Source organism: Heterocephalus glaber, unplaced genomic scaffold (assembly GCF_053883595.1).
Source record: "Heterocephalus glaber isolate CG9 unplaced genomic scaffold, H.glaber_assembly_v1.0 deba00001673, whole genome shotgun sequence".
In the NCBI taxonomy this organism is placed as follows: Eukaryota; Metazoa; Chordata; class Mammalia; order Rodentia; family Bathyergidae; genus Heterocephalus; species Heterocephalus glaber.
In genome coordinates, this window is record NW_028258410.1 from 8,881,275 (window position 1) to 8,905,809 (window position 24,535).

Genomic DNA, 24,535 nt, shown 5'->3' on the forward strand with positions numbered 1-24,535 from the left:
AAGAAAAAAACCAAACAAACTTGAGACAGAGTCTAAGTTGCCCAAGCTTGGCGTGAATTTGAACCCTGTCTCAGCCTTCTGAATAGCTGGGCTTACGGGCATTCGCCATCACACCTGGCCTCTCCTCTCTGCTCATGATTTCTGTTTGCACATGGAGACATCATGACATTGTCCTGCAGGTCCCTGAGCCTTGATTTTTCTTTTCGGCTGGCTCAGATCTGTTGGTTCCTGGCCACTCTCACTGAGCTCTCCTTCTGTCACCTGGACTCCTGGTATGTACAGTTGACTCTGTTTAAAGTATTTCAGCTTTTGGTTCCAAAGTTCCTATTTAAAAATACAATTTATTTTTAAATCTTTTCACTTGTTAAAGGCATGTTTTTCCTGTATATCAGTGATTATAGTTGGAATATTTGCTTTAAAATTTTTGTTTAATTCCACACCTGGGTCCTACCAGGGTTGATTTCCATGCCTTTTTTTTAGGCATGGATGATATTCTTTTTAGATCAATTAACTTTGGATTGTGTCCTGGACCTTGACAGTTTGTAGTACATTTGGATTAAGAGTATTCATTGTGATAGCCGTTCACCTGGAGGGCCTCAGACTACAAATTCCACAGGCAGCAGCTCCGATTCCATTTCAGCTGTTTTATTCTTACGCTGCTTGGAGTCTGCCTCACACATGTGCTTGGCAGTCAACTAGATTTAGGCAGTTTATCAATGCTGCTTGGATCTGTCCCTCTCCTGCTCTCTCTTTTCTGGGATAACATCCTGCTTTCCAGAACTGTCACTGTCTTCCAGCTCCTCCGGCCCAAGAGGCTGCAGGCTGTTGTTAGTCTGATCAGCCCTGTATGGGCTGGGCCCTGCCCTGGCCTTGGGCTCGCAGCTGTGAACACGGGGACACTCAGGGCCTTTCTGTTCTCCAGGTGTTGCCTCCTCTCCACATCTGCCTGTTCACCCTCTGGTGACTACAGGTAGGTGCTGGTTTGTATTGTCTCGAGTTGGGGGGGGGGGAGGTATAGTAGTTCAATTGTTTACTGTTCCAGAATTAGAAGCCTAGCTTCTATGAATGACAATAACAAGACAAGCTGGGATTTAAAAATTCATTTTGCAGCCAGGTGTGGTGGTGCATGCCTATAATCCCATTACTTAGGAGGCTGAGGCAGGATTGCCAAGAGCTCAAGGCCGGCTTGGGTTACATAGTGAGTTCAAGGCCAACCTGATCTGCATGGCTAGACCCTGGCCCACCCCCCCCTTCCCAGCTTCCAAAAAATCATTTTGCACTGAATGTATAGATTCTATTTGGGAGAAATATTATTATTCTTTACAATATCAAATCTTGTTCACCTTGGTGTATCTATTTTTCTAAATCATGTTTTACAGTTTTTCTGATTTTGCATTTTTTAGTTTTTATATTGACCCTGTCTCAAAATTTAAAAATAAATAAGTAAATAGACAGGGCTAGGGGAGCAATTCAGTGTGGAGGCCATGGATTCAATCCCTAGCACTGGGGGGAAAAGAGGTTTTATTTAAAAAAGTTTCCTTTTTCATATTGTTGTTGACATTTGGTGGTCTGCATATAACAGCTTTATATATCTCATCCTAACAGCTAACACTAAACTAACTTTACCAATGACAAGACCTGTGTGGGTTGGTGCACCTTCCAAAGCACCTGCAGTGAAAACGTTTTCAGGAGGGTGGGAGTGCTGGTCAGTTTTCTGTTACTATAACAAAATGCCAGTTGATTGTCTCCCAGTTTTGGAGGGTCTAGTCCATGGCCGGTTGGCCCTATGGTGAGGCAGCACACCATGTGAGGAGTGCATGGCAAAGCAAAACTATCTCCTTCATGGCTGGGAAGCAAGCAAGGAGGGGCCTGGGGTCCCACATTCCCCTTCGAGAGCCCTCTCACTAACCTCCTGCTCCTAAAGTTTCTTCCACCTCCCAAGAGCAACACTCTCTGACTGAGCTTTTGACACAGGGTCCTTTGGGAGACATTCAAGATCCAAATGACAGCCCTGGGTTTTCAGGGATTGGAGTTTGAGTTTATAAAGTGAGCATGTGACCTGCCTGGGGGGTAAGATATTTTAGGAATTACAAAGAAATTCTAAAGAACCACCTGATGGACACTGGGTCTTGAGAAAGTAAAGCCCAGCAGCCTTGCACCTTACAGTTGGGGAGGAGGTGAAGGCCCCTCGGCTTGTCATTTGGAAGTAAGGCAGTGCTTCTGGGATGGTGGAGATATCCAGGAAGGCTGACTCCGAGTTCTGTCAGGAGAGGGCTGCTCCCTCAGCTGCCAAAACACTCCTCTGAGCTGAGCTATGAAGCTCCCTCATGACTGCTACAGCTGGCCCTCCGACGGGAGTAGGTCGAGAGACTGCGGTCTGTCAGTCACTCTAGAGCTTACGGACAGCCCACTCAAGAGGTCCAGGTCAAGCTCAGGAGGGAGGCTTGCTTCTGCCTATCTCAGTGAGAGGACATCTGTGCTCAGCATGTGGACAGAGGTCAGTCCTGGTGCCTGGACAGTGCAGATCAGATGTGCCGCAGCCTCAGGGTTTGAGTGTGGCTTTCTACCGTGATTGAGAATACAACTTTGGCGTAATGCTGCCGAGGTGAGCACAAGGATACAACTTTGGACCATAGACTCATACTTCTCAAGCTTTAGTTCCCTTCCCTGCTGACGGGCTCAGCCTGGCACACATGGAGCGCTCAGTACATTACTCCTGATTGTTACTGGTGTCTGCCTGAATCTGTCCCTGGTGTCTTGCTTGAGTGAGCAGATTTGAGCTGTATTTTCTTGAGAAAGTAGGGCAGGGAGGGGCTGTCTTGACTGGTGGCCTGTGTCCCGGACTCCCCCAGTTGCAGGCTGCTGCGTCCTGCACTAGCTTCCCCAGGATGTGTTCCAGGGTGAGGGGTTGGTCAGGCCAAGCGCCTTCCGACCTTTCCAAGGTCTTCTCTTCATAAGTAGATAAACTCATCACCTGGTATACATAGTGGAACAGTGACCCTTTCCCCCTCTAATGTAAGGAATGACCTTATTTGGTGGTCATCTCTGCAGATATAATGAGTTAAAGATCTCTTGATGAAATCACTCTGTATTTAGGTGGATCTAGAATCCAAGAACTAGTGCCGTTGTTGCTTTTGAGACAGGGTTTCGCTATGTAGTTTACGCTGGCCTTGAACTCTTGGCAATTCTCTTGGCTCAGTTTTTCAAATGCTGGAATTACAGGTGTGTGCCATCATGCCCAGTCTGGACTGGTATCTTTATAAGAAGAGAAGTGACAGCTACTCAGGAGGTAGAGGCAGTAAGTTCATGCAAGCCTAAGATTTCCAGGTAATCCCGGGCCACGCAGAGACTTTATCTCAGGGGGTGACAATAAGACAGAAGCCACAGACAGGCAGGAAGCAGCGAGGTGGACAGTGGAGTGATGCTACCACAGCCAAAGACCACCCAGAGCCGAATGCAGCTAGAGGTGAGGAAGGGCCTGCCCCCACAGCATCTATGCTGCCCACACCTCGGTTCCAGACTTCTAGAACTGGAAGAGTGAATTTCTGTAGTGTTAAGAGCACATGTTTATGTTAACGTTTGGGCAGCCCTGCCCATCTCTAGCCACACAGCATTCTGCACTCAGGAGCTAGGTGTCTGTGGATCCTTCTGACCACAGACATGTCCCTTCATCTGCACAGGCCGAGGAGGGCTGCCAGCTGGGCTGGCAAAGTCACCTAGGAAATGAGGCTCTGGGAACAAGCCCTGGGCTCCCAGCTGCCATGCAGCTGTCTTTTAAAAAAATTTTTCCTATGGTGAAGGATTTCATGCAAACAAGAGCACAGACAACAAAGCCCGCAATACATACAGTTCACAGCTGGAGTAAGATGGAAATCACTGATTTTCAGTTATGTTTGTTCTTTTTAAATTTTTATTTTTTTGTGCGTTTTGAGACAAGGTCTTGCTACGTAGTTCAGACTGCCTTGAACCCACTGTATAGCACAGGCTGGCCTTGAAATCACAGCGATCTTCCTGCCTCAGCCTCTCGAGTATTGGGATTACAGGTGTGTGCCACCATGCCTGGCTCACTTAATCTTATATTTAAGCGAGTGTGTCTCATGCTCTACTTGTACTGGAAAAAAATAATATACTGCTCAATACATTTAAAAGGCCCACAAAACGGCTGGCTTCATAGAAACACTTTTCTGCCCACTGCCCAGCTCATCTGCAGCGTGGTTGGCAAGGATGTACTGTTTTGTGTTTGCTGTTGCTAATCACAAACTCTTTTAATGTTCAAACATGGTGCATATAAATTAATTTAATTCCCCTTTTTCTCTCTTTATTTATTTGGTACCGGAGACCTAAAGGACCTTGAGGTCGAACTCAGGACCTCAAGCTTGCCAGGCAGGTGCTGTGCTGCTGGGCTACATCCTGACCCCTCTTTCTCTTTTTATGCTAGATATAATTTTTTATTTCAAACCACAAGTCATAACTGCTTGGGGCAACATGTAAAACCATGAGATATTTATTATTTTATTTTACTTTATTGCTTTGAAGTGCTAAATCTGAGCTATACAGTGCTCCCCAGCCCATAGAGCTATCTAAGGAAAACTGGCCCTGAGTCACTGGACAACAAGGTGAATGTTCCCACTCCCTCTAGCACATGCAAGACGAGGGGAAGAACACACTCACTAACCCTCTGCATCCTCTTGCAAAAACCAGTTGTAACTGAGCTGCCTCTACTGTGGCTCTCACACTTCCCATGTCCTTTGCTGCAGAAAACTGCCCTTAAGGGACGTTGGGATGCATTGGTGCTGATCCTTAACCCTGCTCCGTCCTTCGATGGCTGGGATGTGGGGAGCGCCACAGGTTGCTGGGGTGATGTCAGCAGACTCGTGGGTGCAGGAGGCACAGCCCACCCTTCAGAGGCCTGGCACCACACTGGTGTGGAAGCCTCACTGTGCCTCAGCAGTGTGGTAGCAGTGGGTGTGCAGGGTGGGGTGTGAGCCAAATTGCATGGGCCTTTGGGGTGGAGGCCTCGGGATCTGGGTCTCCTCACTCGGCCTCCAGCTTTCTGTCCCGCTTCCCACCTGAGGTTCTGAGGTACACACTGTGCTATACACCAGTTGTTTCTCACTGCACATGTTGCACAGGGGACTGATGGTGGCCTGCTGATGGACCCACCTATGAAAACTTTTCTAATTAAGTAGCTGTCAACATGTAAACATTCTGAAACTTGGGACTGGAAGTACAGCTCAGCAACAAAGTGCTTGCCTAATGTTCGTCAGGCCCTGGGTCCAATCCCCAGAAATGAACCAAAATACCTCTAGCTCTACATTTCTGCTCTTGTTGGAGCCGCAACTCGAGCTGCGCCCACACCGAGTATAAGGTGACCCCGGGAATCAGCCGTCGTCCCCTCCTGGCAAGGTTCAATTCATTTACTGTCCTGCCCTGCAGGGCAAGGGTGGAGCTAAAGCTCAAGTGCGAACAAATTTCCTGTCCTCTGGTACAGAGTTGCCTCCAAACATTTCTCCCTTAAGATAAGCACCTTTCTCAGGCTCCAACTGTGCTGCTCATGAGGGGGATGTCCTTCAGTTACCAGTAAGTCAGTTCGGAGGGCTGGGGAATCACCCACGCGGGGCCAGGCACACACTGCTTTTGCGACCGGGCGATCCCTGTCAAGAGGGTGAAATAAAAATCAGTCAGCAGCGCACTCACTGCGCAGGGGCTGTGCTCACGGCGGTGTCTCTCTCCTAGCAGCCAGGTCTCCGGCCAGGAGAATCGCTCTTTGGAAACCGTTTCTGGGCTTTTCCAAATACAAAAAGGGGGTGGGAGAGAAAACTGCCAGTGTCCAGTAACACCAGCTTTCTGCTAAGGCACCAACCACTTGGAGAGGAATGGAGTGTTACTCGAATTATTTCTGAGAAGGTCCTTGGAAACCTGAGGTAACTGACGACCTCCTCCTCCCACAGACAGAGCGGAAACTGCTTCCGGGTGTGGCGGCCTCGTTCCTGGGCACGAAAGCGCGCCCGGTGAGCACTGCCCTTACCCACGGTGGTAATCGAGGAGCTGACGGTCGTCCAGGCGGCGTCCGCGGCGGGAGGCCGGCGCCGAGGTGACCGCTCGCGGAGGCCGCGTCTGCCTGGCGCCCCTCCCCGCGCCCAGTCCGGGTCCTGCTCGCGGCCCCGCCGGGACCCAGGGCGCGCTGTCTCCGCCGAAGGACCGACCCCCGCCCGCGCTCCGGGCGCGCCCCCCCACCCCCCCTCCCCGTCGCCGCGCACCGCCACCCACTGCCGGGCCGCGCCGCCCGACCTGGCCGCAGCCATTTTGGACCGACCGAGACAAAGGAGGCCGCCGCCGCTGGTTTCCCCAGCGCGGGGCGCTCCCGCCGCCGCCGCCGCCGCCATCCCCAGCGCTGTCCCCACCCGCACCTACCACCCCTCTACCCGTACCCCTAGCTCGCCCACCCGCGCCCCAGTCTCTGGCGCTCGCAGCCATTGGCCGCACCTTTTAAGAGCGCGCCGCAGCCAATCAGAAGCAGTCCGGGCGCGGGCGGGGGCGGCTCGCACCGCTGCGCCTGCGCAGAGGGCCGCCCCTCCCCCGCCCCGCTCGCCGCGCCCCCGCCCGCCCCGCGCACCGCCCCCCGCCCACCCCGCGCCCCGCTGGAACCTCCTCCTGCCCAGGCGCGCTCGGCCGAGCGGCGGCGGCGGCGGCGGCGAGGAGGAAAGATGGCGGCGGGCTCGGATCTGCTGGACGAGGTCTTCTTCAACAGCGAGGTGGACGAGAAAGTGGTGAGCGACCTGGTGGGCTCGCTCGAGTCGCAGCTGGCGGCCAGCGCGGCCCACCACCACCACCTCGCGCCGCGCGCGCCCGAGCTGCGGGCCGCGGCCGCCGGCGCGCTCGGGAACCATGTTGTGAGCGGCAGCCCGGCCGGAGCCGCGGGCGCAGGGCCGGCCGCCCCCGCCGAGGGCGCGCCCGCAGCGGCGCCGGAGCCGCCCCCCGCAGGTAGAGCGCGGCCGGCGGGCGGGGGGCCGCGGCGCACGGGCCCCGGCTCACCGCGCCGCCCGCTTGTCCCCGCAGGGCCCGCGCCGGCGCCCGCCAAGCTGAGGCCGCCGCCCGAGGCCAGCGCTGGGCCCTGCCCGGCCGCCGCCGCCGCCGTCGCCGTCGTCGTCGCTGCGGGGCCAGAGCCCGCCGCCGCCCCGCCCGCCGGCCCCGGCCCCGGCGCCGCCAAGCCCGGCCCGCCCGGCCCCGGCGCCGCGCAAACTTTGAATGGGAGCGCCGCGCCGCCCACCGCGCCGCACGCCGCACCTGCTGTCAGCCCGGTCAACAACGGGCCCGCGCCGCCGCCCGCCGCCGGCTCCGTCATCCAGGCGGCCCCCGCGCCCGCCGCGCCTTCGCCGCCCACCGCGCCCGCGCCCGCCGCGCCCCCGCCGCCCGCGCCCCCCGCGCCCTCCCGGCCGCCCGGCCTCCCCGCCGCGCCCGCGCCCCCCGCGCCCTCCGCCACCGCCACCGCCGCTCAGAACGGGGCCGGGGCCGCCCCCGTCCCCGTCTCCGCCCCGGCCGCCGGAGGCGCCGCGGGGCTCAGCGGCCAGCCGGGGCCGGGCGCGCCGGCTCAGGGGGCCAAGGCCGAGCCGCCCAAGACGGCAGGCGCGGCGGCCGGTGTGCTGCTCGGGCCCGCGATGCCAGGGGCGCTGCCGGGCCCCGCCGGCGTCCCTCCGCCCGCCCCCGGGACCCCCGCCGGGCTGCCCAAAGGCGCGGCGGGCGCTGCGACTCCGAGCCTGCCCAGGACGCCCACGGCCACCAGCGGCGGAATCCGGGCCACCCTGACGCCCACTGTGCTAGCCCCCCGCCTGCCACAGCCGCCGCAGAACCCGACCAACATCCAGAACTTCCAGCTGCCCCCAGGTGAGTGGACGCGCCGGGCGGGAAGGGAGGGCGGGCCCGAACGGCCGCCACCGTTCCAGGAAGTTCTGTGCTGCGCTCTGGGGCTTGGCCTGGGCCGCCTGCCTCGCAGGGCCCGCAGCTGCGGCAGCAGGCCGAGGGGCAGCCTCTGCCGGGTGCTGGGTGTTTTGTGAGCCAGCGGGCGGCGGGCTGCCTCGCCGCTCTCGGTACCGGCCGGCTGCTCGAGCCTTCTTCTTCAGTGTTGCTCTTGCGGGGGTCCTTGGAAGGGTCCCCGGTCCTGCCCCGCACTACTCCAGAGGAGGGCCCTGCCGCACCTAGCGCGGCCCGGTGCCTGTTCGCAGTTTATGCAGGGCTTTCCCCTCTGTGCGGCTGATGTCCTTCTTGGACGCCGGGGTGCTGTGATGGGTCAGAGACACCCTCCTCCTTCTGCAGGTTGAGGGCCAGGAAGGGCGACCCCACACAGGCCGAGAAAGTCTGGGCGGAAGGCTGGGGCATCCTTGCTGTCACCAGAAAGGCAGAGGAGGCCCGTGCTCTGGAGCAATCTCAGCTCCTGTTGGTGCCGCTGCCATCCCCAGAGGTCAGTGGGGTGGTTCTGAGACACAGGTCTTGAAGTGATGTGGAACCCACACACGTGCGCAGATGTTTGGGCAGGGAAGCTGATTCAGCCTTTGCTATATCCACACCCTTCTCTCAGAAGCTGTGATCCCTTAGGGCTCCTTGTTGACCAGCGATTCCATGCCCAGCAGTGCACGCCAGGCTGCTTTGTTTGGGAGCCGTCAGACAGGAGTGTTCCCGCCCGCTGCACCCTGGGCTGGAGTGCTGAGCTTATCCGAGTGCTCTTCCCGTGGTATGGAGTGACGTGCAGCGGTTGTAGCAGTGCCGCGGCACCGCTGTGGTGGCAGCAGTAGTAAAGTGTGGAAAACATTGCTGCTGTCACTGTGCTCCTGCTTGCTGTGAAGAACCTGGGTCATTTTGAAAGAGCTGAAGCATCTTAGTGAAAGGATTTCCTGTTGAAGCTAATGAGATTCAGGGCTTCTGGTCAGATATCCAGTGGGGTCTGCTTCATGAGGCGAGTGGGGAGACTTGGGAGCCAGGCTGAGTGACTAGGGCGGCAGCAAGGGCTGCCGTGCTCCGAGGAGAGGGTATTGGAAAGAAGCACCCCAAGAGCTGCTGTGGTGCCCTTCTGCACATCTGGGGAGCATGAAGAAATTGCAGGTATTTGATTGAAGGTTGTGTTTTGCTCATTATGTGTATTTTGACCTTTTGGTGGAAATTATGACTGATGTTTAGTTATGTTTAAAAAGGCAACTGTAGCCTGCTCGGTAGAATGCCAGGTACTTTGTATCTACTTGTAAAACACCCTTCCAGAGGTCTTGCTTGTGTCAGCAGGGCCTCCCCAAGCTGCCCTTTCATCACAGAAGCTGGTGTGGCGGGCACTGTGGATCCTTTCAGTAGTGATCTGACAGACTGTAGTGGTCTGGAGTTGGCCCGGTTCCCTTGCTCTAAGCGTCTTATAGGTAAAGCTCATCTCTTTCTCCCTGAGAGAGGGAAGATGTGATTTGAAAAGGGCATCTGTGCTGTCTGTCTTGAGCTGTCCTGAGACTCACTTCTGCAGTCTGCTTTAAGGTCAGGTTTGGGTTTGGGTGTTTGGCCAAGAGTCAGCTCCTTGAGAAAAGTTGTTTCAGTAGACCTGCATCTCTGCAGTCCCCAGGCGTGTGAGGCAGAGATCGCCTTCTCTTCACGTTTGGGTGGCAAATGCTGAGGGCAGTGCTTTAAAGTGGCCACATGATTTCCAGAAAATAAAAGGTTTATATCCATCTCTTTATGCTCCTCTCAGATGATCTTTTGATTAAGTATGCTGATTAAGTATTTTATTTTAATAGCCAGTGCTAAATAAGAATAGATAAAATCACCAATGCTCTGAGCCAAAGTGTTCTGTTTTTAAACAGGACAGTCTATATCTTGTGTATCACAGTGGTGGGTTATCAATGTTCTAGCTCTATTCTATGATTGATCAGAGAATGTTAAATTCTTCTAGTTATTTCTGGTTCATTGACACCTTTCATGATAAGAGATGTAGGGAATAAAGGTGGAAGTAACTTTTACCAAAACTCTTGCTTGGCCAATAGCTCCAATTGAGGCTGCTGGAGGAAGCTGGGGAGGGCAGGTTTCAAAGCTGTAAGTAGGTGTCAAGTGCAATAACAGATTGTTGGCAGTTGGGTGTGAAGGGTGCTGTGCCCTCCCAGGCCCTCCTCCAGTGGAGGTCACGGTGGGAGAGGGGTGGTGCCTACTGGTTTCATCCTGAGATCCTTGAGGTCAAATCGCAGGCCTTGCTGAATGTCCACCCCCTTCCGACACACTGGAGTTTGAACCCAGGGCCTTTTTTGTTCTGTTTTTGGGTCTGGCTATGTTACTCAGGCTGGTCTCACTCAGACTTGTGATCCTTCTGCCTCAGTCTCCCAGAGTGCTGGTACTGCAGGCCTGATGTACCACTGTGCCTGACTCACAGTGAGCTTTTATTAAGTGTGTTGGATTTGCTTTTAGTAAACTCGGTCTTGATATTTGTTGGAACAGTTTTGCAAAGAGACATTTACATTATTGCAGTTGTAATTTGCTTGTTTGAAGGTGCCAGAGTCTAAATTTTATCCCCTGTGAGGATAATAATGAGAAAAGAAGATACAAGACATCTTTAGAGACACTGTCACAACCACTGCGGTTGTCTGAAGAACCCTGAAGAGCAGGAGTAGGCTGCATATACCTCGGGGTGGTCATAATGGCAGAGCCGTTGGACGATTATCTTTGAAAAAAGGAGAAAGTGATATGACACTCACATTAGCATGTGTATAAATGGTTCTGAAAGATCTTTTTGAATAGGTGCTGTGTTGAAGAGCCTCATTTCTAAAAGGCTATTTTTTGGTGTGCAAATGAGCATTTTCTTTAGTGTGGCTCTGTTTATCCTGCCGTCATTCAGAATTTACTCTCTTGTTGCTCTAGGACTTGGCCAAAGCATAGGTTCTTGTTCCAGGACAGAAAGCCATGCCCGCACCATCACTCTAGATGCCTTGGCCCTGGAAATATCCATATGCTGTTTCTTTTAAGATGGTGCTCACAAGGTTGGGCTGCGCGTAAGGATAGGGCCCAGGTGTTCGTTGTTCGTGTGGAGAGGGAAGGTACACCACTAGTGGCTGAAGTACTTCTTTGGCCAGGTTGAGTTTGTGAGGCTTAGTTGCCAAGGTGGGCCACCTCTGAAGTGATGGGAACTGGGATTCTTGGGGCCAGCTTTGGCAGCACATTCTTTGGCACAAGGGATATTCTTAGAAGTTTATATATTGTTACTTGAGGACACAGTTGCTGTTTGATTGGGGACTGGGCACGTTGTTCCTGGAGCCTCAGTTTCCCTGGCTGTAACCTTGGGGAATGTGGAGTCCCATCAGGATGAAGCATGTGCACAGCTGCCAAGTAGCATTTCTTATCCTTCATATGTCAGGTTGCTTGCATTCTCACTGTTGAAGCATGATGGTGCTGTAGAAGTGGATAAAGCCCTGCCCAAGTCCTCTCTGTCTCACAGTGGGTGAGGAGTTTGGTGCAGGGGTCAGAATGTTGCTGAGGGTGTCTGTCCCAGATGGGCTGACTGCCTGTGTTTGTGATGCAGCTGCCTGACAGAGTAGCCCAGGTGGGGGCTTGCTATAGGCCAGAGGCCTGAACCCATTTTTCATCTTAATGCACTTGGTTGGCAGTGGCATTTGAAAAGAACCAAGAAAAATAACTTGGGGAGGTGTAAAGGCGGCATCAGGCCACTCTGCTTGGTGCAGAACAGAGGTGGCTGCTCTGAACCTTTCTCGGCTGCACCTCTGGCACTGGAGGGAGCACTGGAGGGCGAGTGGGCTACTCAGTGCCTCCTTGGTGATGAGGTTGGATGGACATCTCACCCACCGTCGCGGTCCCTGGAGCCAGTGCGCCTCATGTTTCAGGTGCAGCAGGAGAAGAGGGGTGTGTGGACACTCGAAGGCCCGTGTCCTGCTGCTTACTGTGTTCCTGCTCAACCTTGGTGGAGCGGATCTGAGCTTGAGAAGTCGATGGCATTCCAAGTCCATGTGCTGGTTGAGCCCAGGGTACTGGGTATTGGGTACTGGGTGCTCCAGCGGAAGCCACTTAGGAAAGTGGGCTCCTGGGTCATGCGGCGGATGATGAACCCGAGGGAGGCTGGGGTGCTGGGTGCAGGCCCTCTCCTCTGAGGGCTCTCAGGGGCCTGTAAATCTACGCAGGCCTCTTGGAGGCGCTTTTGGGTCAGAGCGGTGCCACCCTCATTTTGCCACTGCCCTGAAAGTGGAGCGGACAATGGGGCCTGCAGCTGTTCTTTGAAGTCAAAGTCGAAGTGGTTAGTCCCTGTGCACTTATAAGGCCCATTTCAGTGTGTGAACGTAAGCTTTCCTCCCGCTCAGTGGAATTTTGAAGAAATTCTGTCTTAAATAGTTGGTTATATGTGAGTTGGTGGAAACATGATGGTAATTTCATTGTCTTCAGAACACTTTCACTTGTCCTTGTGTGGATGATAAGCCGGAGCCTCTGTTTTCCTGGCCTGGGAAACAGTTGTCAGTTGTCGTTTAGGGCTCTTGTTTTAGGGTGTGGTCAGCAGCCTTTCACTCAAGCTTTTGATAGTAAGAAGACAGTTACGTTTAAAGAGTAGAAGGCCTTGGGCCAGGGATTTAGCTCAGTGGTTTCAGCTGCCTGCTGCACAAGTGCAAGGACCTGAGTTCGATCCCTGGTATAAAAAAAAAAAAAAAAAGAGTAGAAGGCCTTCTGCTGCCCCACTGTATGGTGCTATGCGTCTGGTGGCCTCGTGGACTCTTCTGACCACAGCTGGGGGATGTGGTCGCCATGGGTGTTGGCACTGTGACTGCAGTCCCTTCTGGGACTGCTCCTTCAAAACTTCTTGCTCTTTCACACTCCCTTGAAGTATATGAGCTACTGTAAAGTTATATTTGAGACTTGGGAACTTTATATTTCCATGGTAGGGCCATGAAAGGTTTGAATTAACTTTTTAAATTTTTACATATTTTTTGGATATTTGTAGGAAAAAGAGAGATAAAACTGTCTACAATTGGGCTCCCTACTGCACTTCGAAAAAGTGCATTGCATAGTTTGTCCCCAAACTGGTCTTGGCTTTTCTGGCTCTAGCACCCCAGGCCTGGCTGCTGTGCTTGAGTGGATGGTGGAGTGAAAGGCTCCCTGCTGCTGGGGCTGTGGTGTCATCTGGTGGGAAGTGCCCTTGAGGACCAGAGAAGCTGGTCTTGAGTTCAGGCTCCCTGCAGGCCTGTGACTCTACATCTGATTTTCGCCAATCCTTCTCAAGAGTTTGACAGGACATTTCTGTCTCTCGTGTGGGTGTGATAGGAGATGTGCCACGAGGAAGTTATGCTCTTGTTCCTCTGGCCCCCAAACTTGAGAGAAGGATGCGACCTGGTGGGGTGTGTCCTGTGGATGGTGCAGGGAAACTTGGATTTTGGGGCGGCTCCTTCTGGATGCCTCTGCTCTAGAGGTTAGGGAACTTGTGGGGTGCTTTGTGACTGTCAGACTGGACATGGGGTTTTAGGAGGAGGAGGAGAGGGAGGGCTCAGTTGTAAGAAGGTTCTGTAGCAACGGATGGACTTGTTTTGGGGCCCTGAGGTCTGAGTGGACAGTACAGGGCACGAGGGTCCAGGAGGCTGAGTCTCCCACCGGGGCTGGTGTGACCTGGAGCACCCTGCAGAGGCTTTGGGGCTGTTGGTCTGATGTAGATGGCTGGGAAGAAGGGCTGGAGGGTGGTGTGGTGGCTGTGTCCCAGAGCGGGTACAAGGGGAAAGGAGAGATGACCTTTTCATTTTCTGACTTTGTGCTAAAATCTACGGATATTGGCCCAGGAATAGTTTTTTACTTATTTATTTTTACTTTATCGGTACATTTTACATATACATCATCCTAGGGAATTTGTACCTGTACATGATGTGTCTTGCTTCTTTTTTTCCATTCCCCTCCCCCCTTCAACCCCTCTTCCCCTCCTTATCTACAAAGCCTTGTTTCCATTTTTTCCTTTTATTCTGTTTTCTTGTCCGTTCCTTCCTTTTCTCCTCCCCCTCCTTGTTCCCCTTCTCATTTGCACATTTTCTTCCCATTTCCCAGTGTCTGTTACACATTCTGGTCCTTACTTACCCTTTTGGTTTCTTACACCAGAGAAACAATGTGATATTTGCATGTGTGTCCGATTTATCTCACTTAAGAGTGTGGTCTCAAGGTGCATCCATTTAGCTAGAAATGTCTCAAGCTGATCCTTCTTTATGGTGCAGTAGTGCTCCACTGTATGAAAAAAGTCACATCTTTATCCATTCAGCAGTTGATGGGCATTTGGGCTGTTTCCAAGCTTTAGCTGTTACAAACTGTGCCACTGTAAACATGGTTGTGCGTATATATGTCCCTGTGGTGTGATGCTTTTAATTCTTTGGTTAAGATACCAAGAAGGGGAATAGCTGGGTCAAACCGAACTTCTAGTTTTAGATTTTTGAGGACTCTCTACACTGATTTCCACAGTGGTTGCACCAGTCTGCACTCCCACCAGCAGTGGAGAGGGCCAGGAACAGTTTTTAGGAGACTTTATGTCTTTTGAGTTTTCCCCAGGGAGCTCTGTCTTCGTAGTGGTTCCTGTCATTCACACACAGGTCACGTGGACAGGCAGTGCTGCAGGCAGATGCGAAGGAGCCTGATTTGAGGCGAGGTTGAGCTCTGAAAATGCTACAAAATACTAGCATCTTAGGTGTTAGGACAGTTCATTTGAAGGGCGAGGAAAGAAAGCATTCCTGGCTGACATTTTTCTATAATTTGTTATAAAATTATTAGTTGGAAATTATTTCTTTTCCATCCTGTTCCTTCTTATTATAAATTTAGTTGGTATTTATTATAGGAAGTTTAGAAAGTGAAGAAAATCAGAAGAAGAAAATGAAGTGACTTGTAATCTCACCTTGCCCAGGCTGTTTGCCTCTGAGGGCTTATTGTGTCAGCCCGTTTCTGATGCTGATGTATTTCTGAATTTTATGAAGTTAGAATTACCTCAAGAATCGCGAGTCTGTGACTTGCCTTTTCCTGCCTGTGTTTGTGTGCTTGCTATACGGCCCCCCCCCCCCCCCCCCGCCCCGCCCCGCCCCGCCCCGCCCTGTGGTCCTTCAGGCTGTTTTGCTGCCCGGGACCCAGACCTGCCTGGTGCTGTGCTGAGGTCCCCCAGTGGTCACGTTTGACCCACCCTGAGGTGACAGCTCTGTGACCCTCAAGGGCTGAGCATTCTCAAGGCTTTGATAGAAATTGCCTTCTAGGGGCCTGGGCCAGTTTAAAGTTTTAAAACCATTGCCAAAATATGACCTTTTAGAAATTGATATTATTCTATAAGAAGAAAGTTGTGTCTCATTTGAAGTTACTTTGCTTTGACTACGCAGGCTCAGAGCCTCGGGTGTTGGTCATTTAGTCTTGGCCGACTGCGTCTGGCCCATCTGAATTAGAGTTTATGCGGATGTGCATTGGCCAGTGAGCATGGCTGAATGGCTGCCCGGGGTCCAGCCTTGAGGGAGGGTCTTGGGGTTGCAGAACCCCTGCTTTTCTGTTGAGTGCCCATGGCCAAGGGGGGACTTGCTGGGTGGGGCAGTCAGGTAGGACTATTTTTTGTTTGTTTGTTTGTTTGTTTTGAGGCAGGGTCTCACTCTGTAGTTCAGATTGGCCTTGAGCTCACAATGATCCTCCTGCCTCAGGCCCCCAAGTGCTGGAATTACAGGAGTGTGCCACCATGCCTGGCTGGCGGGGCCTTTTTGAGGGGGCCTGAGTGAAGAGAAGTAAGATATCCATGGGTAGCTTGGAACCTGTGCGCAGGCTGAGGACAGGGCAGATGTGAGGGTTCCAGGGTGAGACTGTGAGGAGGGTTTTGGCTGGCTGGGGGTGAGAGGCTTGTGGCAGGAGTGGTGTAGAACCCAGGGCAGGAGGGAGGTGTGATGTGGACACACAGGACTTGCTGATGTGCTTGAGGCTGGGCCGAGGCGGGGCTTGTCTGGTGCAGGCTGGGTGGAGTGAGCTGGAATGCTGGGTAGTTTAATAAGGGCAGGGCTTGGGAGAGGTCAGTATTTGGGAGTTAGGGCATTTGGTGGCCTTAGTGTCATGGCTAGGAGAGCCTGGGAAGCCACATCCTGGGTGTGCTCTGTTGATGGAGGCTGCCCTGGTGCTGGGTGGGAAACAGGATGGGCAAGGCTGGGAGTGGCTCTGCGTAAAGGAGCTTGGGAGCTTCGAGGAGCACACAGGGTCAGCAGGAGTGAAGAGCCCCTGGGGCTTAGGGGAAGGAAGACCTGGCACCGGTGTTGCCTCAGAACCTGGTGTGGGGTGGTGACATTTGCTACCACGGTGCAGTCTGTCCTGGTCTCTTTGCCCTTTTACTCATGAAGTTAGCATGAATACTGCTACCTTCAGTATGATGCTTTAGCTGGTGGTCTAAGGCCGAGTTGCTGGTGGGCCTCTGACGCCAGCCTTCCTGCTGCGTGGGGATGTGTACAGGCTCACAAATCTGTGGGCTCTGGGGCTAGAAGGTCCAGTGATGGGAGTCTCTGTCTGTGTGGGTGCTGAGTGCGCAGGTGAATGGGTTTTCAGGGACCCCCAGGACACTATATGGAGGCCTGGAGCTTCCGGGGATTGTGCACTCCTGTGCACAGGCCTCGCATCCTAGGCGTGGCTCCCTGAGTGCACTGCGGACTTCACACATCTGCTGTGCAGGGAGGAGGCTGGGCAGGAGCAGGCCACAGAGTGGGTGCCTTTCGTCTGGTGGGGAGGGCCCACTGTCCGTAGAGGTGGCACAGCCTAGCCCGTTTGTCCCAGAGATGCAGGCAGGCATGTGTGCCCATTTCCAGCTGGCCGCTGGCCATGCTGGGACCAGCAGAGGTGTGTGCTCTGTGGTCTCACCCTTTGACGTCACCTGACTGCTCCTGGTGCTTGGGTTCTTCCTCCCCACCCATCTCTTGGGGCTGCCCCGTTGGGCTGACTGAGGCCTGCTGCTATGAGCTCTCGTTCCTGCTAGCTGGAAAGGGAGTCTCCTCCTGTGTACATGTGTAATCCCAGCTGCTTGGAGGCTGAGGCAGGAGGATTGCAAGTTTGAGATCTGCCCGGGTAACCTACTGAGACTCCACGTCAGAATTTTAAAAAAGAGCTGGAGGGCCGGGGATTTAGCTCAGTGGTTTTGCTGCCTGCTGCGCAAGCACAAGGACCTGAGTTTGATCCCCGGTACCAAAAAAAAAAATAAAAAAAATAAAAAAGAGCTGGAGATGTAGTTCAGGGGTAGAGTGTCCCTGGGTTTGGTGCCTCCCCAAAAAGAAGCTCCTCTTGGTCTAAAGGACTCCACCGAGAAGGGATGCAGGTTCAGTTTTCTAGTTCCAGCCAAGATGTAGCTGAGAAAACTTGGTCAGTGACCGCATCCAACTGCAAAGAGCCCTGGGCAGTTCAGCTTGTGCTGAGGAGGGAATTTGGGGGCACTACACCACCTGGCATGTGGCTGGCAGGGCTGGCCTTTATTCAGCACCATCTTAAGGTCCACCTTGCGCTAGGGCTCTCGAGAGAGTGGGTGGCTGCCGGCAGGGTCCCGTGTTCGGGGACCCCCAGCTGTGTGAGGAGTGGGGCTGCAGTTCATATGTAATGTCTTCCTTTTTTTCCTGGTCAGTACAGTTTTATTTCAATGTAAAGTTTTTTTGTTTTTTTTTTTGGTACCAGGGATTGAACTCGGGTCCTTGTGCTTGCGAAGCAGGTGGGTCAACATAAAGTTTTAATATAATCATGTAAAAAAATTTCAGAAATGCAAAATAATTAGAAAGCTAATCAGTGCTGTTACTCTTGCTATGCTGTCTAGCTGCTTCCTTCTCTAGTGAAATTTCCCAAAATAGACATTTTATCTGTTGTACTGTTTGGGACACCCCAGTATTTCTGTGTGGCTTCTAATTGGAGAGTTATTTTATGCCACTTTTGATGTATGTAGCAGTGAAGGAACTTGAAGCTCGGGCAGTGGTGGGGAACCTATGGCATGCAGTTGCTCAGGGTCCTTGAGATTCCCCTGGACCCCCACTGTTGAGCCAGACTGTAGCTGCTTTTCCTGCCTTCAGGTGTTCCTCGCTTACTTTTTCCTGTGCACCACATCTACCCCACTGGATGACCCCTGTAGGTGTTTTGCTGTTTCTGGAATAAATTCCTGAGCAGCCTCACACCAAAGAGTTCCAGTCTGGCCCTCCCCTGGCTCCTTCTGCCCTGCCTTCTGGGTCAGCCACGCTATCCTCTGGATTCATACTCCTCACTCATGGTCTGTTCAGCTCTGCAGAGCTCAGTGCTTCCTGCTTGCTGCCTCTGGATCTGTGAAAGGGAGACCCAGCTCCGCTGAGTCTGGGGGGACACTGGTTCTGAAGTGTGGGGCCCCCATCTGGGGCCCTCACCACTGGGGTTTCCTTTTGGCTCACTGCCACCTCTGCTGCAGGCTTCTGGGCTGAGCAGGAGCACCCACTCACTGTCGTACCCTCAGCATCTGTCGTGGGGCCTGGCGTGGCTGGGATGTCCAGGATGTGAGTCAGGCAGTCTCCTGGAGGCAGTGTGGCCTGTCAGTGGGCAGATGGGCTGGTGTTCTGGAGGCTGCTAATTGGGATGGGAGGCGGTGGTTGGGACAGAGGCTGTGCTTTTGGATCTCGCATGCCTGGACCTGAGTCGTAGTCCCCGGTCCCCGTGTGGCCTGCTTTCATTTATGTGGCAGTCTCCACACTTCAGTAGGCACCTGCACAGCACCCCTGCAGGAGAGCTAGGACTGTGCTGGGGGGCTGACCATGCAGTGCAGTCCCTGCCCAGCCTGTGCAGCCACCCCCTGCCCCGGCCCTTACGTGTGCGCATGCTGCCACTTCCTGTCCACTGCTAGGTGTGCACACTTCATGTTAGCTTGAAGTTAGTGACAAGTACCATCCTGTGGGTGAATTTAGTGACAGGTGCCTTGCTGTAGGTGTCCTCTTGGACTTTTGGCGCGGATCCATTGCCAGGGTTCTTCTGTGCCGTTGCTGCTTGCTGGCCTTCATCTGCATGGGCGTGTGGTCCCTCAAATGAAGACTGCAGTTCCTTCCCTTTCGGCATCTGGGTTGTCTGCTGTTTGAGAAGCGCCTTAGCCACCTTGTGGGGCTTCCTGCTCTTTGTCAGCAGGAGGGTGGTGGGCATGGTGTGGAGTAGAGGCCTTGCATATCTCGAAGTGTGCCCCTTGGACACCCGATTGTTGCTGTCCAGCAGTACAGGAGACTTTCTGAGAACAGGCCATTTATTTACTTGTCTGTGAAACTCAAGACTTTAATTGTAGATGTGCAGCTTTGGGCTGTCTACCAGATATCCAGGGAGGTCAATGCTGGGGGTGGACGTCCTTTAAAGACTGGTGATGTCTGAAGGCTCAGGGAAAGATGCTCATTGGGTGTTGGGGAGAGGACAGCAGAGGTGCCCAGAGTCCGTCTTTGGGACATTCTGTTCCTAGAGGTGGGGCAGAGGGCATATGAGCAGGGGTGCCCTGGCACCTGGAAATGTGTGGAGCTGGTGGGCACCCTCCTAGCAGGGCTGCCCCTCGCCTCAGGTGGAGGTGGACAGAACAGGCCAGATCTCAGTGGGACATGAGGGTGTGCCTGGTGTGTTTGGGAAGTAGAGGAAGTGGGCCACTGAAGCTGGGGATGGGGTTGAAGGATAGTTTCTTGTAGTTTGTTTTTTAAGGAGAGGAGATTTCCTAGCAGTATTCTCCAGTTGAAATAGAATGTGAGCCACAGGCACAAAGTGTTTAGTAGCATGTGAAAAGCACACAAAGAAATGGGTAAAACTAATTTTATTGACATATTTCATGGAATCTGCCATGTCTGAGTTGGCATTTTTGGGTATGGAAAGAGAACACTTATTAACTAAGCCAACAGGATGCTAGTGGGGACTATTCTGGGCAAGGTGGACGTCCCCTGTCGTCCTTGCCGTGGAGCTGGGCTGTCTTCTGTCCACTCTGCATCCCCTCTGCCTAGAGAGGCCTCCCGAGGGCTCCAGCTGCGGTGTGGCAGGGGGGTGGATTCCTCCCAAACCCTGTCCTCTGGCGGTCACTTGGTGGGGTGTGAGGCGGGGTCTGTCTCTTCCTGAGTACCCAAGGGACTTCTTTCATGTGCTGGGGACCTATGTTTCTTTTCCTGCTTGAACTCAGGTCACCCAGGCTTAGTCCATTTTTGGTGGTGTTTCTGTGGTGTTTTTCTTCTTTTTGAAGTGCCTTCAACATCTTGATAGCAATTTCTTGTGTTTTTTTTTTTGGTACGAGGGATCGAACTCAGAACCTTGCTCTTGTGAGGCAGGCAGCAGCACCACTAAGCTACATCACTGGCCCGTGGGTTTTTTGGTTTGTTTGTTTTGGACAGCCGTTTGTACACTTCGTTTTGGGTGCTTCTCAGCCTTCTCAGTTACACAGGCGGGAACCTCATCTGGGTCCTCCTGGACTGGGTTCTCTGGCCTCGGGGCTCCCCTTTGGGCCCTCACTGTTGGGTTTCCTTCCCTAGGCCCTGCCTCCTGGCTGCCCCCCTTCTCCCTGCCCTCGTCCTCTCGCTGGGTCCTTCTCCTCAGTCTTCTCTCTGGGTTTTCAGCCCCCAGCTTCCCCTGTTGGACCCTCTTTGGTCCTGCCCCATTGAATCCTGCCCCTGAGTCTGCTCCCTGGGTCCTCCCCTTGATGCTCTCCCTTGGGTCCTCCTCACTAGGTCCTCTCCCCTGTCCCTCTCGGGTTCTTCCCACTGGGTCCTCCCCCTGGATTGTTCTTAATCCTCTCCCACTGTGTCCTCACCCCACGTCCCCTCCCCCAGGAGTCCTTCCCCCAAACCCAGCTTCCCTGCCTGGGTCCTTCCCTGGTCTTTCCTTCCTGGGCCTTCCTGGCCTGAGCCCCCTCCCCCACCCGTTCTCAGGGGCTTAAAGGCTGCCTCTGCAGAGCTAGCACAGGCAGATGCAGATACGGTGTTTTGGGAAGAGTCACCAGAGGGCTGCCTCCCATGTAGGTAGGGGAGTCTGCAGTGCTCCGACAGGCGGAGGGGAGAGTGGGAGACACAGGTCTGTGATCTGGGCCCAGTGCAGTGGGCAGGGGAGGGAGACTGGGGAGGACTAGGAAGAGGAAGAAGACCAGGGACAGGTCCTGGGAGGGGGAGGGCCAGCCCTCCCTCTGCAGGTTTGCCCTGATTGCTGCTCCTCGCTGCCTCCCAAATGAACCGTGTGACTTCCTTTCAAGGCTGCCTGCTCTGCCTCACACGGGCAGCCTGGTCCTCAGGTGAGGTAAGGGAAGCACACGTTGGATCTGTTCAGTGGTGAGTGTCACTGAAGCAAATGGACAGCCTGCAGTGGAGAATGAGCCAGATCTATGTCCTATCTTAGGTGATGCAGAGGTTGCAGGCACCACTGGTGTGGCCCTGACGTGATTGTGAGCTGTGTTGCAGCTGATGCGCTGGGATGTTGAGGTGCTCGACTAGTGGCTGAACTCTGGGTCAGATTTGGGCAGGCGCAGAAGTGAGGGACTGGGGAAGGGCGCTGTCAAGGGCACTGAGGGAGCAGGTGAGCATGGGATGCGTTCAGGGCCTTAGACTTGTGGCCAGTGCCAGGTGCAGACCTAAAGGCTGTGCTGTGGTTTCTGGGCTGGAGGCAGCTGGGAGTCATGAAGAACTGGACAGCATGGCTGGGATTCTGGACGTTGGTCCTGATGCCACAGGGTGGGAAATAAATAAGGGTGGGAAACTGCAGGGTCACGGGCGAGGGCAAAGGAGGTGCTGGGTGTCCATGCCCGTCAGTGCTGGCACCTGCTGGTGCCCACTGCTGCCTGGAGGGCAGATATTCTGGAAGCATCTCTCATGCAGGGCAACAGCAGCCCTGAGCTCCACTCTGGACCCGGAAGGCGGATGTGAGCATTGCCGGGTCTGGAGCAGTGGGATGTGCAGGCGGGGTGGATTGGCGGGGGGGCGGCTGGGGGTGGCTGGGAGCGGAGCCCCAGCAGCTGAGACAGAGCTGTGGGAGGGGCCAGGGAAGAAGATCACCTCGGCTCACTCCGCTCCACTCGGTGTGGGATCCCCAAATGGGGATCCTGGAAATGAGGCAGACCAGCAGGTTTAATGAGGGCGTGAGGCGGGGGAGTCCAGCCAGAACCAGAGGGAGGCAAAGCCACTTCCAGTGCTGTAGGCTTCTGCCTGTCGTCCACACTGAGCTGTGCTCTTGGGGGACTGGGATTCAGGCCAGTTCGGTAAGGTCCATGTGCCAGCTCTCTGGGCCACGCAAGGGTGGATCCTAGCGCCATTGCAGTGAGTCCAGGGCCAGGTGATCCCCTGTGGCTCTTGTGTAACTAAGCACAAGCCCAGGGTTTTCAGGGAAGTGTTTGTGGCACACAGGACCCCTCTTGCTTGGGCTCAGGAGAGCGAGTGCCAGTGTGCTGCAGTACCGTGGGCGGATGTGTGGCTGAGGCAGCTGGCTTGGCTCTGAGCCCCTCTCAGAAGCGGTTTTGATCCCTGGTTTATACCACTTAGGGCTTGCACTGGAGAGTTGCCCTCCCACGTTCAGGTCCTGGTAGGGTACGTACACTTCGGATGTGTGGAAAGAGAAGAGGAGGCCCAGTGATGGTGCGGGGAGCCCAGGAGGGTGCTGTGACTTCCCAGAGGAAGAAGGGGCCTGTGGCTCCAGGGCCAAGGTTGCCTGCCAAGCAGCACCTCTGACTGGGTGTCCCAGGGGGAATTCCAGGTGCTTATAGGGCCGGGGATTTAGCTCAGTGGTTCCGGCGCCTGCCTTGCAAGTGCAAAGTCCTGAGTTCGATCCCCCGTACCAAAAAAACTCCACAAACCCACAAATCTCCAGGTGCTTATAAAATAGGTCTCTTCAACACTCAAAAAACAATAGCCTTCTTATACGCAAATAGCCGACCCATTGAGAGAGAAATTCAGGAAATAATTCCTTTTACAGTAGCATCTAAAAAAATGAAATATCTAGGAATCTAACAAAGGAAGCAAGAGACCTCTACACTGAAAACTACAGCATCTGACCGAGATAGAAGAGGATATAAGAAAGTGGAAAGATAGCCCTTGTTCCTGGGTAGGAAGAACCAATGTAGTGAAAATGGCCATACTTCCAAAACTACTATATAGATTCAATGCAATGCCAATTGAAATTCCAACAATATACTTCACAGAACTAGAGAAAACAATCCAAAAATTCATTTGGAAACAGAAGAAACCTAGAATAGCAAAAGCAATTCTAGGCAACAGAGACATGGCTGGGGGCATCACAATCCCCAACTTGAAACTATACTACAAAGGGACTGTGATAAAAACAGCATGGTATGGGCAAAGAAACAGACCCAAAGATCAGTGGAATAGATTAGAAGATGCAGAAACAACTCCAGACATACTCAGTCACCTCATCTTTGACAAAGGAGCCAGCCACCCTCATTGGAGGAAAGATAGCCTATTTAATAAATGGTATTGGAAAAACTGGATTTCAACCTACCAGAGATTAAAACTAGACTCATACCTATCACCATGCACTAAACTAAGATCAAAGTGCATTAAAGATTGAAATATTAAAACAGAAACACGAAACTTGCTGGAAGATAAGTTAGGTAGAACTCTTGATGACATTGACATGGGAAAAGACTTTATGAACAAATCTTCAGTAGCACGGGAGCTAGCACAAAGAATCAACAGCTGGGATCTCATCTTATTAAAAAGCTTCTGCACTGCAAGAGAAACTACCAACAGAGCTAAGAGACAACCTACAATGTGGGAAGAAATATTTAGCAGCTGTAGCTCAGACAAAGGTCTACTATCAAGAATATATAAAGAACTGAAAAAATCAGACCTCCCAAATTCAAAGAGCCAATTCAAAAATGGGCATCCGAAATCAACAGACATTTTTCAGACAAAGAAGTAAAAACAAATAAATATGTGATAAAATGTTCAACATCACTGATCATTCGAGAGATGTAGATGAAAACAACACTGAGATTCCGCCTCACCCCACAAAGAATGGCTGCTATGAAGAAATCAACCAATAACAAATGCTGATGGGGTTGTGGGGAGAAAGGAACCCTTCTCCATTGCTGATGGGAGTGCAGACTGGTGCAACCACTGTGGAAATCAGTATGGTGATACCTCAAAGAACTAGGACTACAGGTCCCATTTGACCCAGCTGGGAATCTTCCCCAAAGAATTAAAAGAATCATACCACAGCGATATATGTGCACCTGTGTTTATAGCAGCACAGTTTGTAATAGCTAAAGCTTGGAAACAGCCCAAGTGTCCATCGACTGGAAACTGGATAAAGAAGATGTGTTTTTTTAATAAAATGGAGTACTACTCAGCCATAACGAATGAGAAACTAGAGTCATTTATAGCTAAATGGATGCATATTGAGGCCATCCTCTTAAGTGAAATAAATAGGACACGCATGTGTAAATACCAAATAGTTTCTCTAGTGTGAGAAATTGAAAGTGTAAATAAGGATGAAAATGATTAACATGAATAATTGATAATTTGAAATAAAAGGTCCAAGGGTTTGGGGATGGTGGAAGAGAAAGGGGAAAGGGAAGAAGGGAAAGAAAGAATTATGAGAAAAATAA

At 52.9% G+C, this 24,535-nt stretch overlaps 1 protein-coding gene and 1 long non-coding RNA gene across 7 annotated transcripts in view; one reads left to right on the plus strand and one right to left on the minus strand.

Moving 5' to 3' along the window:
• Positions 1-3,880: 3,880 nt before the first annotated feature.
• Positions 3,881-6,548, minus strand: LOC147822155 (uncharacterized). 2 transcript variants are annotated; one of them, XR_015446117.1, is made up of 2 exons: positions 6,487-6,548; positions 3,881-5,654 (listed from the first exon to the last, which is right to left on the minus strand). It is a non-coding gene; the product is annotated as an uncharacterized LOC147822155 (long non-coding RNA). The 2 variants fall into 2 exon arrangements; XR_015446116.1 differs by lacking the exon at positions 6,487-6,548 and adding an exon at positions 6,029-6,218.
• A 96-nt stretch (positions 6,549-6,644) lies between these two features.
• The window catches only part of Taf4 (TATA-box binding protein associated factor 4), a 66,621-nt gene continuing 48,730 nt past the window's right edge, over positions 6,645-24,535 (plus strand). For 2 of the 5 annotated variants that reach the window (XR_015446115.1, XM_087197943.1), the window contains exons 1-2: positions 6,645-6,984; positions 7,060-7,884. Coding sequence is in view for 4 of the 5 variants with exons in the window: in XM_087197943.1 (XP_087054069.1) it covers positions 6,708-6,984; positions 7,060-7,884 (1,102 nt within the window). In the remaining variant the exon portion in view is untranslated. Of the gene's footprint in view, positions 7,885-24,535 lie in introns of all 5 variants that reach the window. The other 3 variants (XM_087197941.1, XM_087197942.1, XM_087197940.1) reach the window with 3 other exon arrangements.